We start from the raw sequence: 11789 nt of genomic DNA, 5'->3' as shown, positions 1-11789 counted from the left end.
CTTATCTCTTATGTGGAAAACTCCTCCAGCATGCTTTCCCTTCATCACGATAAGCAGAAATGGCGTGAGTTGCTCCTTACCTCATACATCTCTTATTTCACTATTAGATATGCGTAATGGGTGGAAATCTGTGAGTTTTTCCAGCCGGTATCTGCCCAGTCTCATTTACATTGCTTCCTCATGGAAGGCGATGTGTAATCATTACAACGTGATAGGACCAACACCAACTGACTGTGAAGCAGCTCACATGTTGAAAAGGTTTGTTTTCACACTCTCTCCTTTCTCTTCTTGTTGCCTGACATTAACTGACATTCTGTATGGCGTCAAATATCTTTAGCGGTCAAAATAAATAATGGTTCAATATTGAGAGCGTATTTCTCAAGAAACCGTTTGTCAAGATTTAAGATGGTTGCATGTTGAGGTGGAAGTCAATGTGCAGATTTTGTGAGAATATAATGAACAGCAAAAGGCAAAAATGACTGGAAAGCTGAAACAAACGGTACATTTTCAGTAGTTTTATTGAAAAATGCCTCTTGTGTTTCAGAAATAAATAAGAAAATAAGGCTGTGTGGAATTCACAAAATGTGCAGTTCAAACATGAGAAAAGCAATTCTATGTCCATAGTCTTGCAACCAAATCCAAACTGCATAGATAGAAAACAACAACTATATTCTGACTTAGAAATCCTCAGTAAATATACAACACAAACATGCAATTCCACCTTTGGTAACAAAAAAAAACAAAAAAAAAACAAGCTTGGTTTGTTACAGTAAGTCAGATTATCATTTGGTTTAAAGGCCTAACAAGTCATCACAACAAACAAATCTTTGGAGGATCAAATTAATGTTTTAGCGTTGGAGAATCTGAAACAACTTATCATGTTCACTGAGCTCCCTTTTTACTTTCTGCTGGCTTTTACACGATTAAGTGCATTAAACATTGGAGTCTGATAAACACCTGCAGATATATTACAAGCAGACACTTAGCAAGCACACAGGTTTGTAATGAACGAACATGTAGGATTGTATTCATCTTGCTTAACTTTCGCATGTCAAAAAAATATATGTTCAATATAGCCAGGGGTATCAAACCCATATAAGTTTTGTCCAGAAAATCACTTCATTCTCACATGCGTGATCAGTTAGTTATTTCAATATTACACTTTCTGAGAATTCCTTATTGTAGTTATAATGCTAGTGTTTCTGTATTGTCTTGTGGTAGTGATCTCTTTCCTCGTTGGTTTCGTGAGTAAGCGGATGATTGTATTGCCTCAAATTCTCCAGCTGGCTCCACAGGTAAAGACTCTACCGCAGGTTCAGGCTGGAAGTTGTTAGCTAGAAAAATATTAGGGATGGCCGATAAAAAAAAAATTGGTTGCTTCTACAACTTGTCACATGCACAATTTAAATTATATTGCACTTTGGAATTCCAAACAAATGCCTTGTGTCAAACCATTGCTTCCTGAAGTACCATAAAAGCTACATAGAAAACTGTTCCAAATGCTGCAATGACATTTACAATAAAATCCATCAAGCTATTGGATAATAAGACGTAGTAAAAATAACCAGCTCATACTACAAAGAACACATGAAAATGGCAGGAGAGCCACATTTAGCACCGATTTGGCCAACGTACACAAAGAACATGATGATTAAAAGTACACAAGGAACATGCTTCAGTCTGGACCAGAGCTGTCTAAGTCACTTAAGGCGTCGTAAACAGAGGTTATGCTGGTGGTAAGTAAGCAGAGGGTTATGAGGCAAGCTCAATACAGATGTTAACTTGATTTTTAGTGAAATGTCTTGGTTCATACAATCATTTACAAGGCACAAACATTAGTTTTATTTACACATATCACCTCTACACAAACATTGCTTTCAGATGTGAAATCCTCTGTGTTAGTAGTTATTTCGGGTGGTAATTGTACATGCTCCTTCCTTCGTAGAAATGCTCAGTCTCTGTTTTTTGTTTTTTCCCCAGCGCGTTGTGGTTCAAGATGCAAACAGGCCAGCAGGCTGCCATCACTGTAGCTTGCAGCTGTGAGATGTTGTTAGTGCCAGTCCGCTCCGTTGTGTTTTTTTGGCTTTTGTAATGTTTGTGTTTATTGTTCATTAATTATGTCCATGGTGATTATGCTTACATGCCCCATAGCAAATGGGCAAACATCTCAGAAACAGGACCTCAAAGTGTAAGCAGCACAGGTGACTTAGAACGCTTACTATGCCAAACCTGCAAATAGTTCAAAGAGGGTGTGAGTTTTCTCTGTGGAACACAGTTATAAGCATCTTATTTGACTTAATGTGTCATCATACATCATTGGCTAGAATGCTTTACAAGCCAGTTTAGAAGTTGTACATGAATGTATGGAGGTATTGGACTATATAGGCACATTACTCTCCATTCACTAAACACCTGCACCGAACAGACTGTCTAATCCTAGCATTAGCAATGGTAACTAAGCATAGTAGGCCTGTCAAACTTTGGATTTCTGTACATTTCTAGCCTTTTCAAAACCAAAAATACAACACTAAAAGTCTGAGGAATAGATTAAACCGTGCATTTATATTCCTTAAAAGTGCTACATTTCAAATTCAGAGCATTAATCTAGCAGTAATGTTAGCTGCTAGCCACTGGCTCAGCCGTCGCCATAAGGGGGCAATGTGGAGGCATCCCTCAACCACAGATATGCTCTGAATTCTGAATTTTATTGTGAGCTGCAAATGTTTGAATGCTTAGCAAATTAGATTACTACCTGGGATTTTACTTCATCAGTAACATTAATAGCTCTGTATGTAGTGTCAAATGCGTGTTTCAGAGACCCTTTTACGAGGTTCTCATTTTAAATCAATTCAGCGAGCATTTTCAAGCAATAGCTAATGTTAATTAGTTAGCTAGTTACAGCTGAAATCTGCCTGCGACAGTTGTTATTCTAAATTGTGATGGTAAATCTGCCACTGTCTGTTTATCATTTTAAACTGCTTCATGTTGCATGCGAGAACGATGTAGCTTTACAGGCGTAGCAACGGTAAGCAGGACGAGGCTCCGTGAATGGTCAGTTAACTTTTTACGGAAATAAAGTTTAACATCTTTCTTACATTCATATCTCCATACATCAAAGAAAGAAGTAGTGCACTGAGTTGCAAATGTAATTAGTCTGCATACACTTAGTGTTTTATATAATGTAGTACCATGCAGGAGCTAGACAGTGTTGAGTATACCTGTGTATCCTTGTCCATTGTAAGGAATGCCAACACACTGAGAGGAGTCGCAATATCCAGAGGGGCCTGGTGGTCCCCTCACCCCTGAAGTACCCTGGCGACCTGGAGGGCCACGAGGCCCAGCGGAGCCAGATGACCCTGGGGGGCCCGTTCTCGACTCTCCTGGTGGCCCTGCAACAGGGAGAGAGGATGTGAGTAAGGCCAGTTTGAAAAGTATCTGGAGCTCAGCACAAAAACCCGCTGACATCACCCGTAAATCTTAAGTGGAAATGGATAGGGGTAAAATGGAGCTGCAGCACTGTAATTTGAAATGTTCAATGGCTCAATTAAAAAGCTTGACCAAGAAAAAGAAAGTCTGGGGCGGTGGGAAGCTGGGAAGCACCCCCCCCCCCTCCCCTTTGGCCCCCGTGTCTAGACGGTAAAAACTAAGGATGGAATTTTCCCCTCTCGCTCTTTTTCTCATCCATAAGTGAGCCCATGTGTTGTCAATGAAGCCACCAAAGAAAGCTGTACAACAAACACGCACACATATACAGAACGCACACACACACACACACACACACACACACACACACACACACACACACACACACACACACACAGACGTGTGAGTCATGAGTGTGGACTTCCCACTGGCCGTCAGTTGTTTCTCAGCTCATTCACAGAAAAAGATATATCAGTGTTTGGTGTTGTGTGGTTGACATAAACAGAAGGTTGCTGTTGTTTTGCTATATCTTCCCTAGGGAAAGTAAATCTTCTGAGGTGGTGAGCTTTTTAGAGGAAACATATTGGACATTAATTGCAACTGAGGAAAGGCTATGGCCTTCTTTCAAACTCACAAATCAACCTAATAACATTTTAACAATCGGAACAGGACCTTGACTGTAGACTGGCTGAAGATTGTCTAAACTCTGGGGAGAAATGTTCTTGTTGGTGATAAACGTAAATACCTTCCATTTAGTGAATACCGTCACAAGTGTGCACAGTGTCAGGAGAAGCTCAATATACATGAGACATAAATCCTTAAAAAAGGGAAGAATTGGGATTATGTTTGGAGTCCCTCCAAAGATTTATTCAGAACAGCTGCTTAAAGGAAGTTGCCTGAGATATACACTGTAGGTACATTTTGGCCTCTGGTTGGAATGTGTCATTTTAACTGGACTAATGGGAGTACTACGTCCTAGAAAGAAGAAAAGATGAAAAACTGTCACAGAAACTGAGTTTTTGCGGAAAGATAAAGTCGGAAGACAACAGTGGGAATCCAGCAGCCAGCATTCAGCAACTGGTGGAGAACAATGTTCCACAGAAATAAGCCTTCTGATGTGATGGAAGACTGGACAAAAAAGGGTTATGAGTTACCTGGGGGCCCACTTGCACCTCTTTGTCCTCTGGTACCAGTTCCTGGAGATCCTCTTTCTCCCTTCTCTCCTGCCAAACCTACAAAAAACAGAGAAAAGAGGAGAAACAAATCACTTTCACACGATGATGCATGTAACCAGCATACATAAAACACAGGGAGATCCAGGATTTAATAATATTTTGCAAAGCACAGTTACATTGGTGTTTCTCTCATGGAGGACCAAGACTACAGTGTACAGAGTACAATATCGCAATAACTTTCAAAACATTGCTCGCCATTTGCTTAATGTTTCCCTGCTTGCTGCTTTGTAACACAACCAAGCATTCAGAAAAAGAAGAGATGAAGCACCTCTTTCTCCTGGACTTCCAGGTAAACCTTGGTTTCCAGGGAAACCGGTTCGACCAGCTTGTCCAGGCTCTCCACGGGATCCCTGGTTGCCAGGAGGCCCAGGAGGACCAGTTGGCCCTGGAGTGTTGCTACGATACCCAGAGGGAATCTGGTTAAGCATCATGTCAATTCTGCTCATCTGACCTACAAGAAAAGAACACAGTCAGTTGGATTTGGTTTAGATTTGTTTTTTGTGAACTTTTAAATTCTCTAAATATTACGAAAAGTTTTACTCACCGTTCACAAGCTGTTCACAAACTTGTCTGGCAATGGAGCGCATCATGTTCTGGGATGCAAAGTCTCCCTGGAAAACAAAGACATTTTCAGTCAGTGATGGCATCTCTTTTCTCATTCATGATGTATGATAGTTGGTATATGGTCATGTCCTACTCCACAATACATACCCTCTCTCCCTTCTCTCCTTTAATGCCAACAGGTCCCTGTTAACGAGAAGAACAGTGTTAGAAGCAACAACCCTGTCCTCCGCTTCTCCTCAATATAGTCATGTGACCATCATTTGTGTCTGTAATTCAGTACATACTGGGTTTCCTGTGTCTCCTGGTTTCCCTGGTTTTCCGGTAATTCCTGGTACACCTGGATTTCCAGGGCTTCCCTGGAAGAAAAAGAAGAGAGAGAAAAAAAACACAGAGAATAGTGTTTATTTAAAATTACTGCACAATAAACTTAATTGCAACATTTAACTCCTGCTCTCCATTAATGGTTGTATAACAAGCTTTAAGATTTATGCTTTGACATCTGCAGTGGGGTTGCGTGTGGCACAAGCTGCCAAGAACACTAAAGAGGAGATGGAAACACACACATGCCCAAAACCAACCGGGACAGGGTGCATGCATGCACACACACACACACACACACACACACACACACACACACACACACTCACAGACACTCACACACACTGCTGGATGGTATAGTGCGTGTGAATTCTAAACTGGCATGTTGCCAGTTGGCATGCTGGCTGGATTAAGTAGATTCAGGCCTCCCCAAACCACAGAAGAAGAAAATAAGATGCATGCACCATTGTGACTGATATATCAGGAAAGAAAGCATGCTCTAGGAAATATTTATTTGGCTGTTTTCTGCACAACACAAAACCACAGAGACCAACACACACACACTCACCATGGGCCCTGATGGGCCTCTGGGTCCAGATGGTCCCTCCTTTCCTGGGGGCCCCTAGGTAGAAATAACATACAATCACACATTGGTTACAACACACTGGGGACCCCATGCATGCAATACATCAGTGTCATTGCTTTATATTGGTTTCAGCCTTGAGTCTGTCTTTTCAAAATTATATTTATAAGTTAGTGGCTCAATTATGTTTGCTGACACAAGTGAGAACATGCAGTGTGATTGCAAAAGCTACACGACAGTGCTTCTGTATACGCTGAGCTTAGTGGGTGATCACACCCAAAACATGTGCTGTACTATGGTAACTATTTGTAGGCTTTGAACACAGTTTGTACATTAAGCAGGCATGGTGGTCGATCTTACCCGTGCTCCGCTTGGTCCAACGGGGCCCAGAGGACCACGTGGCCCAGGAGAACCCTGTGAAAAAAAAGCAGACACACTTAATTAAAAACTAATGATCAGAATCAACACATTTATACAGCTCCCTGATGGGTCTGTTGAACTACAATTTACAGAAAAAGTACTGCAGCTTCCCGGTTCGTAAGCCAAAGATAATAAATAATCTTTGCTACCAAAAACTGGAACAATATCCCCCTTGTCTGTTGACTTATGACACATGTCTACAGCAATCTGAATAGAGAGTGCTGTTATAATAAGCTTTATTGTGTAAAGGCAATGCTGCCAAAATGTGTTGAAGATCATAGAATAGGACTTCCTCCCATGTCTGAATTTGCTTATTCAGAGGCGAGAATAACCAGCGGTGATGATCGCTCCAGTCCAATGGTGGGAGTTGGCTGAATGACCTCAGCTGGATGAATGAACGCTTGCTCGGCCAAGAACTGGCTATGTAATGCCCACTCAAAAATGCCCTTCCACCAAAAAGTTCCCCTGTAATGTAAAATGGTACTAGTTTGAATACAAATCTGCTCATGACTCGATAGAGCAGTGATGTCAACAACCTCAAAGACCGTTGAACTCTGAATGTTATGGTAATGGTAAGTCTGGTTTTATATGACTGTAATTTTCATCTAAGAAGTCCACAGAATGACATCTACTGTAAGTCAAAGATGCTCAAGCTTTAGACACACTAAGTCACGATCATCTTCAATTACAAGGCTGGGGTAAAACATGTTCCATTCCCTATTTCCCCTTTGGTAACTTGAGTCGGCGCTCCATAATAATTTAACTGCATCACTGGCCTTCTACTGTTTGTCAATCAACAGGCTGATTCGACAGTGTGAGTCTCCCTGGGGGATGGCATGGTAAACCTCCCACTCTGAGTGTGGTTTCAATCTCAGCATGTGGACCGAATCCAGGCTCCAGTAGCAATGCTGCTCTCTATGGATAGTCTCCTGTTTCCTGTTCATAAACCACAAAATGAGAGGGGGAGTACTTACTTGCCGGCCAGACAGGCCCGGGTCTCCAGAATCTCCCTTTGGTCCCGGGCGACCCTGAAGGTGGAGGGGGAGGAAAAGAGAGACGCTTTAGTCTTTGTTTTTAATTCTTTTTACTCTGCGGTTTTGATTGACTTCATGTTTTGACTATCTCATCTGCAGAAAAGAAAATAAAGGAGCCGTCTAGCTTGATATATAGAAGTAGAGGGGAGTGTGATGTGTTTTTACTTTGAGCTGTAAATCCCACTCACTGTTGGATCGGCAATATTACACTTTCATATCAGCCGTAATCACTGGGCTATTGTGTGTCATACATGTAAAACTCCATCTACCACAAATTCTTAACTATTTCCTCCCTGGCTGGACTTATTGTAGGTTAACTTACGGGTTCTCCGGGAAGAGACAGTCCATTAGGGCCTTGTGGACCCGGTGGTCCCATTGAGCCTGGGAGCCCTATGTCACCGCGTGGACCCATTGGACCCTACAGCATTACCCAGACAAAAAGCAACGATGTTTCAGAACACACTTTTTATTGCACAAACATACAAAATGAAATGACATAGACCCCCTTTAAATCAATTTGAGGAGAAATATATCGTTGATAATTAAATTCACATGTGTGCAACTTGCTTCGTATGGTGGGGCAGGCTAACGTAAGGCTGTAGCTTCTAAAAGACGATGGCAGTGAGAAGCGTGTGGATTTAGCACATGGATGATGTCAGTAAGTTTCATTGGCTGTGAACGTGTTCAATTTATTGAATCACCATAACAAATTCAAAGATTAATGTGCATTGCATGTTTATCAAGTGCTTAAATTAATGTAAGGCATTACTCACAGGGTTGCCGTGTTCTCCTCTATCTCCTCGTGGTCCCTTAGAACCTGGGCCACCCTGGAAAAGCAAAGAGCCACAAACACAGAGTGAGCATAACAACAGGAGGAGATTCCAAAATCCCTGAAACCCCCAAGCCCTCCCAAATCCTCACAGGGGCTTAGTGAGGTTACCAAGCACACATATTCCAGACGTCTCCTCCATTTTTTACTGTTGTTTTTCCAGCAGGCATTTATCTTTTGACACTTCTTCCTGAGCCCACAATTCATGGCATGCTGCTAGTCCCATCCTCCTCTGCTCATTCCAAAGGAAAACAAAATACCACTCCTGATGCGAAGGACATCCTCAGTCTCAGGCAAATACGGCTTTACCATCATCACCACATCAAAACAGACAGAGGTCGTGGAGGTGAAGATAGAGGACAGAGGACAAGGAGGGATGATGTGGGAAAATCTTTACCGAAGGTCCGGGAGGCCCCTGAGGGCCGATGCTGTCCTGTGTGCATGTGCAAGAGTGGGGAAGGGATGGGCACTTGGCCTCGTCTCTCTGAAAAGGAAGGCAGCAGAAGAAGAAATTAGAAAAGAGACACAAATACGCAAATAAAAGAGAAAATCCGTCCCACAGTTTTGCCTTTGCTTGCAGTTTAAGGAGAAGAGAGTTTAAAAAACCCAGCAAAGGTCAAGATGGAACAGTGGCTCATGCAAAGTCAGTGTGGGACTTAAGACCAGATGTTCACTGATATCTGCAAACCTTGTCCACACTTTTGGAAATGAGTCTTTGACATAATGAGTTATAGAACACAGCAGTCATTGACGTGATATATTAATATCTGAAGCAAATTATAGATGAATTACTCATCATTGGATAAATGTGCTTGTGTCTGGTATTTACCATACAAAATGAAAATAAATGTGATTTATTGTCTGCTGCGTGATCTAAAGGAGCACTTGTTGTCATGTAATTGGGGGATCAAACTGGCAACAGTCCGATTAGCACAATTACACAGGATGCAAGGTTCTATTCAGTTCAGCTGACTCACCGTTTTTAAACTGTTTTTAACAACCTTGCATTTAGCCTAATGACTACATACCAGCTTACATTAACATCTGACTGTGTGCATGCATACAGTATATACACTAAATACAATGGTTAATCTACTATTGAATCGAAGAACAACGTACACGGTACATCAAAACATGTAAAAGAAATCTGCCAAAATATCCTTCCTGTGTGCCTACATATGGCCTTTTGACGTATCTTTGTTGTAAAATGATTCTAAAATGACACTTGTTCTTACTGTGGCAGGCAGGTCACAGCATCTGTCTCGGCTGACCCAGCTCAAACTGCAGACAATGTCGAACATCTGGAGCTGGAACTACACAACAGAAGAAAACGAAAACATTGATGTTTTGAGAGGGTGTTACAAATGGCTCCCATTCTTGCTAAAAATGCACACTGTTGAAAACAGGACGAGTCCCAGAGTGAAATAAAAAGATGCAGGCATCCATCCTTCCAGCAGTCCCAGGGAGCAGTTAAAACATAAACGAGGATTTGGATATTCATTCTTTGGAAAGCTGTGGGATGCTCTTTAAAACGTGCTTCGCATTTGCACAAATGTGTTCTTCATAATCTTTTTCACTTACTGTCGCAGACTGCCTCCTTCCACCTCCAGACTTGGCCATCTTGCCAAGCACTTCATAGCCTTCCAGCGAGATGTTGTTGGCCTCCTTGATGGGCTTCTCTGCCACCTCCTGGCAGTCCACGTTGAGCTTGACTTTCTCTGCAGAGACGCTAATGTGGAGCTGCAGAGACGAAGGGGATGGAGAGAGGGCACAATTGACAAAACATTATTGTCTTTTCAATACTTCACAGCTGCCAAAGAGGACTAAGGATGCTGGAGCTTTACAAAAGCTGGGTTTGACATTCATGAGTATTTGGAAAGGGCATGATTGCCCTTCTCAAGACAAGGGGAACTCTTTAAGAAAAGTGCAACCATAAGGTCAGGAATAACTTCACTGAACTTTTTTAAATCATGTCGTTTGAAGTTTATAAAGATGCAGATACTGTATTCCACATAATTGCTAGATTGAGTGAATTGTTTAGTCTTTGCAGAGCCATGTCAATTATAGATTCTGATATTACCCCAGAGCGGTTACTGATTTGGCACGGGACTGCTGTTTGATGCCTCTACAGATGAATGGACCGTAAAGAAGAAAATATACAACAGTTGGCTTTAAAAGGTGCAGTCGGTGATTGTATAACAACACAGAATGACAAAGTGCCAGATTTTGAAGTTTCCTGTCCAGAGAACCCCGCGCCACATCTTGAAGCAATATCATTTGCGGTGTCCCATCAAACATCCTACACTTTCCATACTTTTTCCCTCACTGTTGCAAATTTTCCCCTGCTCAACAGTCAGACAAGCTTTCTTTATGTCAGGAAAAGCAAGCTACTATTACTTTCTACCAAAACCGTACCAACCACAGACTAGGCCATAGTTCTTGGCAACCAATCACAAAATCACAGTTGACTTCCTTGGCAACAGAACAAACTATCTGTTGGACCACAAAGAGAGAGGGGTGTCGTTTATCCCAGGATCCCAGCATGGATATATTACTGTGTACCATGATGCTCCTGAGGGCTTACCAAAACATCTTTTGATGATATACTGGGATGGCAAATAATGAGCATGTATGTATTACCTCACTGACCAATAAGTAAACACAATAAAAACACTGCAGATGCTGGAAAATAAAACCTCAGAAAAGCTCGCTTTCTACCAAATGCTGCTCCTTCAGTTGATGGTATTTGCTGCTCAGTAATCTCCTACTCAAGTGTTGACAGATGAACAATTTTCTTTAATCAATTGTTCACAGATTTCTGACTGACAGCGTCTCCAATACACATCACACATTACTATCAGATTAGCTCTGTCCTGACGTTTCCTTCATCTTCATTTTATGTATGCTCATATAAGATGCAGGAAATGAATTAGGAAATGAATGCATCCAAGATTAAGTTAGCTTTCAATGAGAGCAAAGGGATATACATAATCAGCATGTCTGATCTGGCACCTGCGTATGGACGAGGCACTCTCTGGTAAGAGAAGTTAATTTCCTGTATTTCTAGAGTGGATTTAGGGTCAATAAGTCTACTTGCGCAGTTCACAGAAAGAAGACATCTTTGTTTCCAAAAGAAAGTCATCAGAGATGAAGAGTACAATGAGTGCAGTCAGTGGACAATTTGGCAAAAAAAACTCCCTCTCTGTCTTAATGAGCTTTTGCGTATATTGGCACAATCTTCCCAACAAAGTCCCTGAAAGGAAAGTTTTAAAGACTGAATTCAAGTCTTCGCGAAGCACAATAAGCATTGTGTGCATGTGTGTGCGTGTGTGTGTGTGTGTATTTTTTTTAGCATGGAGGCAATGAATAGCAACATACACGTT

The 11789-nt window shown here is 41.7% G+C and overlaps 1 protein-coding gene across 3 annotated transcripts in view; it reads right to left on the bottom strand.

Moving 5' to 3' along the window:
- Window positions 1–500: 500 nt before the first annotated feature.
- The window catches only part of col12a1a (collagen, type XII, alpha 1a), a 52345-nt gene continuing 41056 nt past the window's right edge, over window positions 501–11789 (bottom strand). For 2 of the 3 annotated variants that reach the window (XM_084012676.1, XM_084012677.1), the window contains 15 exons: window positions 9988–10146; window positions 9642–9719; window positions 8804–8890; window positions 8351–8404; window positions 7900–7995; window positions 7518–7571; window positions 6484–6537; window positions 6109–6162; window positions 5507–5578; window positions 5370–5405; window positions 5203–5269; window positions 4927–5109; window positions 4578–4655; window positions 3219–3389; window positions 501–1334 (listed from right to left, as the gene is read on the bottom strand). In XM_084012676.1, the coding sequence (XP_083868802.1) occupies window positions 1186–1334; window positions 3219–3389; window positions 4578–4655; window positions 4927–5109; window positions 5203–5269; window positions 5370–5405; window positions 5507–5578; window positions 6109–6162; window positions 6484–6537; window positions 7518–7571; window positions 7900–7995; window positions 8351–8404; window positions 8804–8890; window positions 9642–9719; window positions 9988–10146 (1392 nt within the window). In that variant the 3' untranslated portion in view covers window positions 501–1185. Of the gene's footprint in view, window positions 1335–2096; window positions 2230–3218; window positions 3390–4577; window positions 4656–4926; window positions 5110–5202; window positions 5270–5369; window positions 5406–5506; window positions 5579–6108; window positions 6163–6483; window positions 6538–7517; window positions 7572–7899; window positions 7996–8350; window positions 8405–8803; window positions 8891–9641; window positions 9720–9987; window positions 10147–11789 lie in introns of those variants that run through there. The other variant, XM_084012678.1, reaches the window with a different exon arrangement.

The sequence above is a fragment of the Eutrigla gurnardus genome (genome assembly GCF_963514095.1).
Source record: "Eutrigla gurnardus genome assembly, chromosome: 7".
In the NCBI taxonomy this organism is placed as follows: Eukaryota; Metazoa; Chordata; class Actinopteri; order Perciformes; family Triglidae; genus Eutrigla; species Eutrigla gurnardus.
The sequence above is the reverse complement of the archived record's forward strand: the minus strand, read 5'-3'. Positions and strand labels throughout refer to the sequence as shown.